At 33.7% G+C, this 15,354-nt stretch overlaps 1 protein-coding gene across 2 annotated transcripts; it reads right to left on the bottom strand.

Moving 5' to 3' along the window:
• Nucleotides 1–6,802: 6,802 nt before the first annotated feature.
• On the bottom strand, nucleotides 6,803–12,190 carry LOC149168051 (uncharacterized). Of its 2 annotated transcripts, none has more exons than XM_089433315.1 (3): nucleotides 11,382–12,190; nucleotides 11,162–11,300; nucleotides 6,803–7,433 (listed from the first exon to the last, which is right to left on the bottom strand). In XM_089433315.1, the coding sequence occupies exons 1-3, from the start codon at nucleotides 11,419–11,421 to the stop codon at nucleotides 7,223–7,225; spliced, it is 390 nt and encodes a 129-aa protein (XP_089289441.1). In that variant the 5' UTR covers nucleotides 11,422–12,190; the 3' UTR covers nucleotides 6,803–7,222. The 2 variants fall into 2 exon arrangements, with proteins under 2 accessions (XP_089289441.1, XP_089289442.1); XM_089433316.1 differs by lacking the exon at nucleotides 6,803–7,433 and adding an exon at nucleotides 7,468–8,132 and having other exon boundaries at nucleotides 11,382–12,183.
• Nucleotides 12,191–15,354: the final 3,164 nt, after the last annotated feature.

The following is a 15,354-nucleotide window of genomic DNA, read 5'->3' as shown; positions in this document are numbered from 1 at the left end:
TTAATTGTAAGTGTTAACACTAATGTTACGCAAGCGCCATCTAGCTAATTGTGTGCGAGGATCATTTGGTATAATGCGACACAATAAGAAGACGCTTTCATTATATCACGCGAACAAACAATATGGATAAGATGTTGACATGTAACCTTTGTGGTAGTTACATGCATCAACAATAAAGAACATCTAAAAGTTGTTGATTCAAGTGGAACAGAATAACAATGGACAACTTATATTAATTGTGTCAAGCACCCCGATGGGTTGCTTGATCCCCAATACTATGTTAACCTGGCTTGGCCTTACTTGATATCTAGTTTCAACATACACATTGTTTAAACATGATACCACAATCCATGACATCATGTAGAATTCCCAAGAAATTTTGCAACTACTGATATGAACAATCAAAAACCGACTTCTTTTCATATAGACATAAAATTTCTGAAATTATTTTGCAGTGAAATAGAAACATAAATAAATACAATATCACACGGTTCAACAACATAATTTTTCTAGGGAACCCAACTAAGAAAACCCTCTGCTTGCTTGAGAATTTTATTGATAAGAAATTTAGAGCAATGGATTGCTTACAATACAACTCCATCTCAATAGAAACCAATTTTATTTCTTTGTTATATCTAAAAGCTTGAAACACCTGCAAGTAACCTTGATCTTTCTCCGTGAATTCTTGCGCACTTCTGGAGGCCTATTACTCTCCTCCAAAATCCCTATTTTCTAGTCCAATATGTGCTCCTATTAAATAAGGATGCTAGTTCATTCCCTGCAAGAACTAATATCCTTCAATAATTCGCATAAGCTCCTCTTGGGACGGCTTTCTCTCGCAAGCTCACATACAAACTAGTGCATAAAATTATGATTACAATTGTGACTTAATTCCTCCTTATAAGGTTTTCGAATGGCTAAATCTAGCAAATTATATTTTAAGAATTGATTTTGTGATTAAAGACTTGCCTAGTTGAAATTTGTAACTAGGTTCAATCCTCATAATATTTTATGGACTCTTGATCTTATTTATTTGATGTAAATGAAAAATAAAATTATTAGTGTTATTTTTATAACATGGATTTAGTGCTCAAATTTAATTTGTTCTAGGTCAAAGCACCCATTGTGTGCTTCTAGGTTTTGTCTTAAGAGTCAGTGAGTCATAAGAGTCATTGTTATATGTATTAGACCCTTTTGGGCATTTTGTAACAAGTCGAAAATATTTATTTCGAGTGAAAAGTGTCAAAATATCCCTCCAAGACCAAGTCAGCCTAGCAATCAAGGAGTCAACCTAATTAGGGCTATTTGTCCTCCTTGAAATTCAACCTCATTTCAAGACCCACTCATTCATTCGATCAACGAAAAAAGGACGAAGCAAGAAGGCAAGCGAAGGTCAAGGAGGAAGAAAAGACAAATTTCAATTTTTTTTCTCCATCTCTCACATGTGAGGCTAGAGTTTCTACAACTACAAGGACAAATTTTCTCAACTACAAGAAGAGGGACAAAATTTGAAGTCAAGAAGTCAATCATCTACAAGCCTTTAATCAAAAAGCAACTCAAACAAAGGAAGAAGGAAGCCTAAAGAGCCCAAAATCAACCACACATGCAAAGTTGCAGCAAATCACTGGAAGGCCGAAGTTGCAAGACTCCAATGACAGACAAAGTTTGTTCTTGAAAGACAATTTGTTAATGTGGACCGAAGTTTGTTTTTGGGGCCCAAAGTTGTGCATTTAAAAGAGATTTGACTTGGTTTGACATGGTGAAGAGAAGCACATCCTCAAGAAAGTTGACTTGGTCTTGGAAGGGTCTTGGTCTTAGGTCTATGGGTCTTTGGAATTCGTCATTTGAAGATTCTTTAAGAAGTGGAGACTTGTGTGGGTTTTCCTCTCTGAAAAAAGGTTTTGACCCTAGCTTGCAACGTAGATCGTGTCCAATTGTTCTATTGATCTTCATATTTTGGTAGTTGTTTGATGATAAGAACATTATAATAATAAGAGAAGTTAAGTCATACAAAAAAAAAGAATATCACAAGCAATTATCTTCAATTGTAGCCCTATTGATTTCTCAACATAACTTAATTAAACTAACTGATGCAACTCACCTAATCTCAATCCTAGAACTTGAGATTCAATCACTCACCCTTTTCCCAATTCAACTCACTACAAGAGAAAAACTCAACCTTCCACTTTAACACATTAGTTAAATGCTTCATAACTCGCCCCAACTTTCAAGAACTCATCTTAAATTATAGGAATTTGTCCTAATTTGCAAGGATTTATCCCAAATCTTAGGAATCCAGCCTAATTTATAGGAATTAGCTCCTAACTTATAAGACTTAATTCCCAACTTATGTGAATTGATTCCTAACTTATAGGAATTTAAGCATGCTAAGGAAGAATCTATTGATGTCCATTTGATTAAAGCACAAATCAAGAAACCTTCCTCCCGACTATTTTCAACACATCAAACAAACATCCATCGAATCTAACTGCTACAACTACTACCAAATGGGAACTTCTATGCATATTAATGATTGTATAGTGCTAACATTGTGTGAAAATTCAAATTGAATTGAAGTTCAAATTTAACAATTGAATTGATAATGTCTCAGTTGCTCTGCGCATGGCCCTTAGCCATGAACCATGTCACTGCATGTGGCCCTCAACCATGAATCATGTCACTGCACGTGGCCCATTGCCATGAACCATGTCCTTGCGCGTGGCTTCAACCAATAGCTTGTTGTTCAACATGTGTCCATGTTTTACAGGTGAGACGTTTCATGTCACATTAATATGCATTTGGCGTTTAGCTCGCCTTTTAGTTTCCCGCTCTGAGTCGCTTTGCTTTTATCGAGACTAGCAAAACCCACCTACAATCCATTTTGCCTTTTCCTCCACGCGTCTAAGACATCCGACACGAGTCTAGTCTGCAGGTAGTCACTTTACCAGTTTAAATCTGTCTATTTTTGTCTCAAGCAAGTTTCCTTTTTCGTCCCTGGTAGGGTGGAGAGTAGGGGTGATTTTAGGGGCGAATGTTCGCCCTTTCAAATTTAAGAGATTTTAAATTTTTAGTGGGCAATTATTTTGTATCATAGTACACTTTTACAAATCACCTCAAATAGCCCACCTTCTTTTAAGGGAGAGGGTAAAAAAAGTAAATTTAGCCCTTGAGAAGTATGAAAAGTATGGTAAATAAATAAATAAATAAATTATATTTACTCCATAAGTCACCTTATATACATGCAAGGGTGTAAACAAATAAAAATATAAGTAAAGTGGAGGTATGGTAAATAAATAAAATGTTTCTTTATACTTACTCAAAAGGTATGGTAAATAAATAAAAATATAAATAAACTAGACGCATGGTAAATAAACAAAACCTCTTTTTATATTTAGTCTATCTTTATGAAGGCTCAAGAAAGAGATTTTATTTAAGTGAATCCTATGGGCCAAATACCATATTTGTAAAAGAGGTATGGTAAATTAATAAAAATATAAATAAACGAGAGGTATGGTAAACAAATAAAACACTTTTTTATATTTACTCCATAAGTCACCTTATATTTACGAACACTAAAAAAAATGTGTTACATTTAGGTGAAACCTATGGGAAAAATACTATGGGAGAAATACCATGGACTAGATTGTTATTAATACCATGCAAAAAAACATTATTAACCATAATATTAGTATTAATAAAAATAAAAATGGCACATGGTATTGACCCATGGTATTCACCAAAATGGCACATGGTATTGACCCATGGTATTCACCTGGAATGTAGCCTATTTAAATGAGGGAATTAAACCAGCATAAATCCATCTTTACTCTAGATCTACTAACCCCGAAAATATCAAATATCAGTAATTTTGATTTCAAAAAATATTTTAAAGAAATGCAATGATTTAGATTTTATAATTGAGTAAAATATTCGTCATTCCTGATAAGAGATTCGCCAAAAAATTATATATACATATCATATTATTGATAAAATCGCCTTCCATTTTTCCTATATACCATGGAGATTCGCCTATTTATTATACATGTAAATTTAGGGGGGCTTCTTAAAATTTTCCTTGGTGGAGAGGATCTTACCTCTTTGTTTAACACTCTGGAGTATAGCCAAAGAGTAAGCGTTATCCTTTGTCATGGCTGTTCTCTGTCAAAGTTTAGAAAGTTTTTCTTTTCCATTTAGAGAGATTGAGAACATCCTCCGTTTTGGAGTTTCTACTGGAGTCTTGTTAACAGCACTGGTTTTTGGTTAAAGACACAAGGCTGGAGTTTCGATGGATCAGGCATTCTTATCACAATGACGGCCTCGCGTCGAGCACTGAGGTTTTATAAAAGAGTTGAAGGATGGGAGCTCAAATGCATTTCCATTGCGGGCAGAGCGGTTCTTGCCCAATCTGTTCTAGCTCAGATCACTGTATATGGGCCCACTTATTCTATTTTTCCTCTAGTATCATTGCTAATTTCAATAGGCTTATGGCAAATTTTATATGAATAGGAGGTAAACATAAATGCAAATATCATCTGACCAGTGTTTCAAAAATCTCCCTTCCAAAAATCCTAAGAGGATGGGGCATCATAAATATAAGGAACTTTGGTAAGGCCCTCTTATGTAAATCTATTTGGATGTGTATTAATGGGGACACTTTTTGGAGTGCCACTATCAAAAAGAAGTACATGGAGAATAAAGACCTTACTTTCTAGTATAGAAAAGGTACAATTGGAAAATTACAAGGATCAGCAATTTGGAAAAATTGAAACCTTCTTCCTTAAGAATTTATTCTAGAATATCCAAAATGGGAAAGATGTGTTTATAGGCTATGATCATATCATTGGTCTGGGGGAGGATTTTAACATCCCACAATCTATCATTATGGCTCTGCATAGATCTGGGATCTTTTTTGGAATCAACTAATTGAAGATTGGCAGGGGGGCATTCCTATATGGAAGAATTTTCATTCTTTGGGCCTTAGTCAAGTTTATGCACAACAGTGGACCAGTATTATGATAACAATAAGGGGCTCTGGAATATGCAATTCTGATGGAAAGGATCATCTTACATGGAGAGGTGTTAAGAGTTGGGATGAATTAAAGGTCAAAGATATCTATCTAGTTCTGGCAAGGTCGACTCCGCTCCCATTTCAATTCATCTTTCCCACAACATTGTGGAATACTGGGGTGCCTAACAAAATAATCCATTTTTCCTGGCTTGTATTTCATAACAAAATTCTAACCTGGGAGAATCTCCAAAAAAAGAATTGGTCTGGTCCTAGTATATGCCTTCTTTGTAAAAATGGGGAAGATAACAGCAATCATATTTTTCTCACTTGCAGATATACTTATCAGTTGTGGAAGGATCTTGCAGTTTTCTTTGGTTTTCGTCTAGTGGATCACTCAGATGTCCAAGTGGCAATATGCTGGTGGAGCTCGCAGAAAGTCTCTCATAGATCAATTCCTCTATTGCTCTTCTGGACAGTTTGGAAGAAAAGGAACAATGCCATATTCCGTGAGGGGAAAGATACAAATTTGCCTCTGTTAGAACAGATCACTTCGATGTATCTTTCTATTCCTAAAAAATTGTCTTCAGGCAAATCACACATTCCAGGCATCCATACAATGCGGTCGATGGGTTATCCAAGGGCATTTTTTGATGGAGCTGCACAAAGAGGCATGTGTGCATGTGGTGTTTTTATATCGATGTCCGAAGATCTACATTACTCTATATATTGGCATGGTGGTTGTGGAACAAACAATAAGGCGAAGGCAATGGCTTTAGTGGGCCTTTTACAGTTTTCCTCCTTCCTAAATATCCAATTGTTGCAGATATATGGGGATTCTAAAAATATAATAGGTTTGGCTTCAGGGAAGCTAATAAACAAGAATCCCATACTTTCATGATGGATTAATAGGATAAAAATGTTATGGAACAGTGATCTGTCTTTTACTATCAGCCATGTGGACAAGTCTCTGAATTCTCTAGCAGACAACTTATCAAAGAAGGGCCTTGCAATAGATCCTAGTATATGGAAAATGGAGGTACAAATACAAGACTATATATTTAATAGAAAATTTCTCCATTCGAGGTACCTAGTTCTTCCCTTGTAATCAATCGCCTTCTACTTTCACATATAGGTATGTTGTCTATCCCCTAACTCTTATGGGTGATGGATCCAGTATATATGTGTGTTTTTTGGCTCCTCACTATCAGTCTATCTTTCTGATCCGAATCATGATCCAAAGAATTGAGTTTTCTATGCTTTTATAATGGCCTTGATGGCCCTAATCGTTTCTTATAGCAAAATTCTCAAGCTACAGAACATGATATTACTCTTTATAATAACCCTATTATGTAAATATCCCTTATATTAATATAAATCATGTTTTTTTCATACTGGTTAAAAAAACACAAATAAACAAATAAACAAACAATTCAATGAATTGTTTTTTTTATAAAAAAAACAATTCCAATAAATTGTTTTTTTTATATCTTTTGCATAAAAAACCTTGCCATTTTGTATAAAAATACTAATAAAAAATGGGGCCACTGGTCATTTTTATTTCCATTTCCTATATTAAAGTTAATTTCAAAACCCTTCATTTTATTTTACATGTATAAATCCATGATCATAACCCTTTTGAAATATTGCAAACAAACCAAAAATAATTTTGAGCCTCAAAAGCATCGTCACACAACAATCTTTTTCCCATCCTCTATGACAGTCTTTTTAATATAGTATTTTTAATATAGTATTTCAAAAAAAGACAACCAAGAAAAAAAAAAATTAATTTAAAATCAAGCCATTAGCGACATCTCCCCTGACAAGAAAGTTCCCAGCAATTAACATATTCAATTATCGTCTTGCACCTTCATCACGCGTGCCAATAACTCATGCAGTACCCTATATAACACTCCGTGACAATAAAATCCATGTTACTTGCTAGATTTTTTTCGTCTCTGGAGTCTCATTACTATTATTGTTAAGGCCCGTGTTAATTAAAAAGTGTGAAATGTCATCTTTCACATTCTTTTTGACATTTTTTCGCTGTAGTCTAACCAACCTACCTTTTTGCCCTAAATTTTGAAAAAAAAAATCATAAAAATTTTAAAAATTTTCATAAAATCTGGTAGGGATTTTGCAAATCCAAGTTATAGTTATCAAATTTCAATATTTTAGGTTTGACCTAAATTTTGAAAAAAAAAATCATAAAAAATTTCATAAAATCTGGTAGGGATTTTGCAAATCCAAGTTATAGTTATCAAATTTCAATATTTTAGATGCCACAGATGTTTTTGATAGCATTGAATCTACTTCTATTTCAAACTCTGCTACTGCCAAATTTCTTGACACTCGTTTGGCCAGATTCCAAGCACTTGTGATGGCAATTCCTCCACCTAGGTAGCCTTCTTCCATAAACTCGATAAACCTCTTAAACAAAAAAAATAAAATTAATTAAGATTTAATGTATACTTTAAAAGTAATTAAAGCTTAATCTCATGTTTAACCAAACCTCATCTGCCAGTAAATGTAAATCTCTTAAAGATTTATTGAACAGATCGACATGTAACCAAAACATCATTCAAGTGTTTAATAATATTTTCTCTAAACCATTGTGTAATCCATGAATAAATTTTGAAATACATGGGTGAACAAATCAACAAAATGCATTTTGAAATACATGGGTGAACAAATCAACAAAATGCAGAAAGGTCAACAGTCAATATCCATCACATTAATTTGTGGAGATAAGAGGTGAGGTTGAACAGCCAGTATCCATCACATCAAATTGCGGAGATAGGAGGTGTTGTCACGTAGAAAAACCCAGTTGACTAAACACAAAACACAAGCCCTGTACTACCTTAATCACGCAAGCATACCATTATTTACCAAAAGAAGCAATGACTATGCTACCATGTAATTATCCGGCTTGTTAAAATAGTGATTTTGAAAGCTTACTAAATTGTATTACATTGATGTAATCCAAGTTTCATTCGTTAATAAATATAGTTTCCTTCGTTAATGAAGCATATTTTTATGGCCCCTTTGCATGTGTCACATTAATAAGCCCACTCTTTTGCATCATGTTGTAATTATTGAAGAACCACTTTAATAAAGACAGTTTAATCTGCAACAGATAGTGAAAGAGGTTTAATGTGTAGCTTGATGACAGTATATACTTTTTAAGAATGTGCAGCTTGATGAAAGTATATACTTTTTATCTTAAAGTAGTTGTCACATCCACAGCCACAAGAAAGAAAGTACGCAAGTAGTTGTAACGTCACGGTGAGATCTAATTTCATTATCAGGTCTGAAGTCCAAATCTGAGATTTAGATTTAGATAAGTTGATTTCCGTGGCATTTAATGAATTTATTAGGTTTTAAGTTCAAATTATTAAGGGGTTCAACGAATTTATTAGGTTTTAAGTTCAAATTATTAAGGGTTTCAATGAATTTATTAGGTTTGAAGTTCAAACTTTTATGAATAAGTTCAAATTATTAAGTTTTAAGTTCAAATTTTGAAGGGGTTTAATAAATTTATTAGGTTTTAAGTTCAAATAAGGGGTTTAATGAATTTATTAGTTTAAGTTCAAATTTTTAAGAGATTTAATGAATTTTTAAAACCCAAGTTCAAATTATTAAGTTTTAAGTTCAAATTTTCACTGGGTTTAATAAATTTATCAGGTTTTAAGTTCAAATAAGGGGTTTAATGAATTTGGGGTTTAATGAATTTATTAGATTAAGTTGAAATTTTTAAGGAGTTTAATGAATTTATTAAAACCTAAGTTCAAATTATTAAGTTTTAAGTTCAAATTTTTAAGGGGTTTAATAAATTTATTAGGTTTTAAGTTCAAATAAAGGGTTTAATGAATTTATTAGTTTAAGTTCATATTTTTAAGGGGTTTAATGAATTTATTAGGTTTTAAGTTCAAACTTTTATTCAAATTTTTAAGGGGTTTAATGAATTTATTAGGTTTCAAGTTCAAACTTTTATGAATAAGTTTGAATTTATAAAAGTTAATTTTATGAAAGGGGTGGAGAGTGAGAGTTAATGGCTAGGGGTTTAATGAATATTTATTAGGTTTTACGTTCAAATTTTTAAGGGGTTTAATGAATATTTATTAAGTTTTACGTTCAAATTTTTAAGGGGTTTAATGAATATTTATTAGGTTTTACGTTCAAATTTTTAAGGGGTTTAATGAATTTATTAGGTTTTAAGTTCAAACTTTTATTCAAATTTTTAAGGGGTTTAATGAATTTATTAGTTTTAAGTTCAAACTTTTATGAATAAATTTGAATTTATAAAAGTTCAAATTTTATGAAAGGGGTTGAGAGTGAGAGTTAATGGCTAGGGTTACATGGTTAAACTAATTCTTCCATTAAGCCTATTAAAATTTTCTACAATTTTGATGACAACAATGCTGAATTGAATAAAATATTTTTCGCTTGAATATCAAGACTGAAACCAACTGAAACAGAACCCAACTTTGTCTAAAAAATCTTCGGCAAAATCACATAATCAATCATTTGTCGACGCGTTTCGAACCAACCAGTGTGGTTCATCGTCAGGACAAGTTGACAAACTGATCTGGTTTAGCTTGATTAAATAGAGTGTGCAGAGATTCCAACGGCTATATTGCAACGGCTAATTTTGACCTGAGGATCAAAGTCAAACCCTAGATTTTACTAATAATAGAAGCTAATAATTTATTATTATTAGTTAATAATAAATATTTAATGAAAAACCTAAATTTGATTATTATCTTTAAATTATTTAAATAAATAGTATTAAATTATTATTATTCTTAGAATTTAGTTATAATAGGTAACTGTATAATTATTTAATAATAATTGTTTAAATCACAAGGTCCAATGGTAAATTATGGTAAACTGAATAATGATAAATTATTATTATTATTATTCCAAAAATTATCTAAATAGAATAAATAGTATTAAAATATAGTTACAATAGGTCACTGTGAATTATTAAAATTAAGGTCCAAGATCCTCTCCAAAATAAATCATTTTTATTAATTATTTTAATGTGATGGCCCATTCGAAATTAAAATAATAAGTTCATACAATAATTTAAGTTTACTAAATAATCTATATTTACCTAATAATATATATTTCTGATATTAAATACGTATTCTAGTTAAATCATTATTATGTAAATCCATAATCTAAATTAGTAATTTATATCAATATTTATTACTAAATTTTTTATTAATATTAACCCGTTATTACTTATCAATAAATAGGGAACCAGTCCAAGTAAATAATCTAATCAAATTTAAATATACCCCCTGGGATAAGGTTAATACCTTAATTAGCTCGAAACAACATATTACTAACTCCTGCACTCCATGAAAAACCCACCAAAAACAGAACTGGAGGAGGGGAAAGACAGAAACACTAAGACCTAACAAAAGGGGAAAGAGGAGGCTAGGAAGACAAGGCTGGGACCCAACAACTGCTAATCTTCCAGCCATCATCCCTATTAAGATTGATCGGCCTTTTTTCAATCTCCAGGGCCTCTCTAAAAAATATAAGCTTCGAAAAAATACAATCACAATATTGATATGGCCTATTAAAATTTTCTACACTTTTCATGACAACAATGCTGAATTGAATAAACATTTTTCGGTTCAATATAAGACTGACACCAACCGAAACAGAACCCAACTTAATATAACCTTCATAAAAATAAAAACACAATATTGATATAGCCTATTAAAATTTTCTATACTTTTGATGACAACAATGCTGAATTGAATAAATATTTTCGGTTCAATATCAAGACGGACACCAACTGAAACAGAACCCAACTTCATATGCCCTTTGAAAAAATACAAACAGATTATTGATTTAAACTTCAAAAATTTTAAAAATGCAAACGACATTGATATCAACTTAAAAACAATACCAGGGAAACAGCATTTGTTTTTGGGCCATATTACGGACTGTTCAGGGTGCTTGAAGAACCAAAAAAATACAGCAAGGAAAAAGCATTTGTTCTTGGGCCTATATTATGAGCTAGTTCAGGGCGTTTGAAATGCTGAAAATTAATCACTTAACGGACTGAAACCAAAAAAAACCCCAATAAATAAACCAATGGGTAGTAAAAATTACAAGGAAAAAAACAATAGAACTTACACTATACAGATGGCACGGGCCTTATTGTTTTGGAAGTACTTGATTGATGCAAATATTCCTATGAAATCGATGGTCATGTGCCCTACTCCTGTGATCAGCATCACCGAGTGTGTTCTCCACAGTTTTGGATAAACCCTAGCTGCAGTAAATTACATTTTCAAATATGTAAATAAATAAGAGGAGATAAAAAGGAATTTTACGGATTAAGAGATATACACACCATCAGCCGTTGCAGGTAGGTAAAAGACTGCGGCCACCATTTAGGGTTTGAAAGCAACGCTATGAATACTCTGAAACAAAACCCCCTTGCGGCCACCATTTAGGGTTTGAAAGCAACGCTATGAATACTCTGAAACAAAACCCCCTTGCGGCCACCATTTAGAGTTTGAAAGTAGACAGAAATTTACCCTTCCCGAACCAAGGCTATGGATACTCTGAAACAAAGCCCCCTTTCTGGAAGGGATTCCACCGACTCCCAGGACTGAACAACACCTATCATTAGTTTAGCCGGCTATTGGATTGGATAGTGGAATGAATGAAATATACCCTTCAAGCGACTGAAAATGCTATGCCAGATAACCGCATAGCATTTTAGACGATCCGCCTTCAAAGGGCTTTCAGCAATTTTGCATCTGCGTATAAGTGACTTGCTTTGAATCGAACGCAAACCACCTAATTAAAGATGCTTACAACTACATACATCAAGAGAAAACACAGCGAAGGAAAATAGCGACAACTGCATCAAGCATCATAAACCAGCATTCTGTCTGAAGAATACAGCGAAGGAAAATAGCGACAATTGCACCCAGCATCACAAACCAGCATTCTGTCTGAAGAATCCATCGTTTTCAAAGCTGAGGCATGGCAGAACTAGCGCCGGAACCCTACTATGCTTGCTCTTCCACCGATTTGTCATATAGCAGCAACAAGGGTTTCAATTCTCATTTATAGAAAGGCAATGGCCAGGTCACATTAAATCTGAGAGTATAGTCACATGGAAAGGCCGTTTTGGCGCTCTTTTGAATTTAGTTGGAGCCAAATGAGACGACATACGCAACCCCTCTGACCTTCAGATTTGTCAAGGAAAAAATCGAGCCACAACATAGGAAAATGTGGCTTTTCACTTTTTAAGACTTGACCGTGCGTTTTAGTGGTAAAGTTTTTTAATTTTGTATGTTTCATTTTGATATATGAGTGTTGAGGGGTTTAGTTTTTATTTGTCTTTGCTTTCACCAGGATTATAGTGATCGGTAGATTGTTGACGCTTATTAATTAATTCATATTCGTTAATTAAAAGAAATTCGCATTATCATTATGATACTAAAATTTTAGAATGACAATTTTTATGAAAATTTTTGGCTGGAAAAAAAGACCTCTTATCGCACTCTTCACTTATTCCAATGCAGAAATGTTGTGGCAAGTTATAATTTATCCTAAGTGTAGAAAATATGGTAACCACTTATTTTATTTTATGTAATATAAAAATTATATTAACGTGTTTGCATTTTAGGCAAAGTTTCTCATCTCCTCACCGCTAACTATCTAGTTGCTACCTCTTAAGGTGCTAGCTACCACTTGGCAATTTCTCGCCACTTGCCACCAAATATAACATGAAAGTATTCTTCATAGATATACCTTACCAGACCAACTAGATACCCTTTCTCACTGAGAATTCATAGCTACCCTTTCTCACTTAATAGAATTCACAACTTTCATATGGCCTATGTAGGCAAGTGCCATAGATAAGGTAGTCGTCCTTCTCAAGCCTCAGTGCAGTAGCAGCAAGGAATCGACTAAATGGAACATTGTTCAGAAGAAAGGGTGTAGTTCAGAAAAAAGGGTGTAAGATTTTGATGACATTGCTTAGAAGAAATGGAATCCATCACTTTCATATGGCCTATGCAGTCAAGCGCCATATATAAGGTAGTCATCCTTCTCAAGCCTCAATCCAGGAGCAAGGACTCGACTAAACGAAACATTGTTAAGAAGCAAGAATGTAAGATTTTGCAGACGCTGCTCAGATGAAAGGCTGTGAGCTTTTGCATGTAACAAATGCTATTGATAAGAAAGCTTTTGTGGGTAACAAACGCTACTAAGAAGAAAGGGTGTATGGGTGTAAGATTTTGTAAATAATAACAAGAGCATCTTTGCAGTCCTTGCATCTAGCCCACCAAACAATCCCAAACACAGTAAGCAAGCTCCAATTTTTGTATTCTATGAATAAACATTATGTATTACCATTGTTATATCTACTTAATAAGAGTAATACAAGCAAAGAGTCATCATGTACAAGCTAGTCTAATCAATTTTATTACCACCTTAATCAATTATATTACCACTTTCCATCATTACTAACCTGTTAGATATAAAGGCGAAGAGTTTAGTACGAAATTTTAATTGAGGGAGATAAATATAGCCCTTGTTGAGAAACCCAAAAACCTAACTGGCCTGAGGCTTGGTTGAAGAATATGAATTTATGTTTTGAGTTGCGAAATTACTCCAATAACCAAAAGACCTGGTTGGCCATCTTTCAGCCTAAAACTTTGCCCTCTTTCCTTGTCTATAGCTTTTTCTTTGGGGTAGAGGCTTTAATGCTTTATCACTGACACTGTTCTTTCTTATTTCCTGGATGGATTTTAATTGTCATTGATCTTGGCCTTCTTTGCCTCCAATATGAGTCGCGATTTCCTGTCGCGTTTGGCCCGGCCATTCAAATTGCATACCCATGCTAAAAATAGCCTAGTATTGAATCCTATGCCTCTACCCATCAATAGAGGTAGACATAATAGTGTTTTACTATGTAATGCAAATCTTTGGATACATGCACCTATTTATTCTAAAGCGAAAGGCTCTGGCGAAGGGTGGTCAACAACGTTATATCTTGTCCTTTATTCTTATGAGTTCGAATTCTTATGAGTTCAGACACATTTGTTACAAGCGATGGCGATATATCTCATCCTTTCTTACATTCTTACAGGCAAGGGCATTTGTTTGAACGCATCTCTTATGAGTTTGGATGCATTTGTTACAGGTGAGATGAATATGGATGGCTCGTGGCTCTCTTGGAGACTATCCACAATGACTATTCAAGACCGTGTGTAATGCATGCATGTGTTCCACTGTAGTTGGGTCTCCCAATGGCCGCCTGGTGTTCTATTCCATGACCCGAATGTTTTTTAAATTGTATTTCTTAAAACGTTTTATGCATATGGCCTATTAATGTATTTAATATTTCTATTAATATATTTAATATTTTGGTCGTTCTTCATAGTTAATGAAGTTTTACTATGAAAATAGGAAAACATGTTATTCACCTCAACATTTTTACTCTGCACCTGATGCATTTCCTCCAGCTTTTGCACACTTTTGCACTATGTATGGCCTGAGTCGTGTTGCTGGTTGTCCTGAAGTTTTATTGTCCTTGTAACATGTTGCCTCTCTATATTAGGTTGTGATTGTTGGGCTCGCAACCCTTGAAATCTTGGAACTACTGTTATTGTGAATTTTTTGCATATTTTTTAATTTGTCAACCGTAAAGAGTTTTGCATATGTTTTTCTTATGAGAATAGATTTTTAAGGGCAATGGAACCCTTCTCTCTTCGCCAATTTCAATTTGACCTTTGAAAATGTTGTAGTGTATTTCCTGAGGTATCCTATTTGTTATGATTAAGAAAATTAGTTTTGTTGTGCTAAAATTTCCTTTCATATTATATTACATATGCTTGAGGATTTGTGAGATTGTTTACAAGTTAAAACATGGGTTTTTGAGTGTTTTTTATGTAATTTTTATGTGCAAATTTACATAAACAAATGACTGAACAACAACAAATGACAGACATAAACACCACCATAAACAGTATCACAGCAGCACGTGATAAAGGAGTTCACCCTCCTGGGCTACGTCTCCTAGGTCCGGCTTCCAATGGCTTGGCCCTCTCTATTATGCTCACAAGTGTGAATACATCAGTTTACAATGCTTATAATTCTCTGAAACATGTTCCAATGGCTCTAGAATGCCCAAAAGACCATGTGTAGCCTCTTTTTGCTCCTAATTTGGTCCAAAATTGAAGAAGTTATGGCCTTTTCCAATCTTCTACTAATCGCACTGCAAATTCCCCAAAATCTGGCATCATCCTACAATTCTGGGCGAAATTGTCAAACAGTTAAAATGCCTGCTAATGCTTAAGATCTGA

This window comes from Pinus tabuliformis, chromosome 5_1 (genome assembly GCF_031772625.1).
Source record: "Pinus tabuliformis cultivar Carrire ecotype Pingquan chromosome 5_1, CPIR1, whole genome shotgun sequence".
Taxonomy (NCBI): Eukaryota; Viridiplantae; Streptophyta; class Pinopsida; order Pinales; family Pinaceae; genus Pinus; species Pinus tabuliformis.
This window is presented reverse-complemented; position numbering and strand designations above follow the sequence as displayed.

Excerpts from the sequence above, each read along its gene's own strand:
- LOC149168051 (XM_089433315.1), bottom strand. The coding sequence starts at position 11,421 with ATGGTGGCCGCAGTCTTTTACCTACCTGCAACGGCTGATG. Across the intron at positions 11,301-11,381 it reads CCTACCTGCAACGGCTGATG|CTAGGGTTTATCCAAAACTG; the intron begins GTGTGTATATCT and ends AATTTACTGCAG. Across the intron at positions 7,434-11,161 it reads GCCCGTGCCATCTGTATAGT|GTTTATCGAGTTTATGGAAG; the intron begins GTAAGTTCTATT and ends TTTGTTTAAGAG.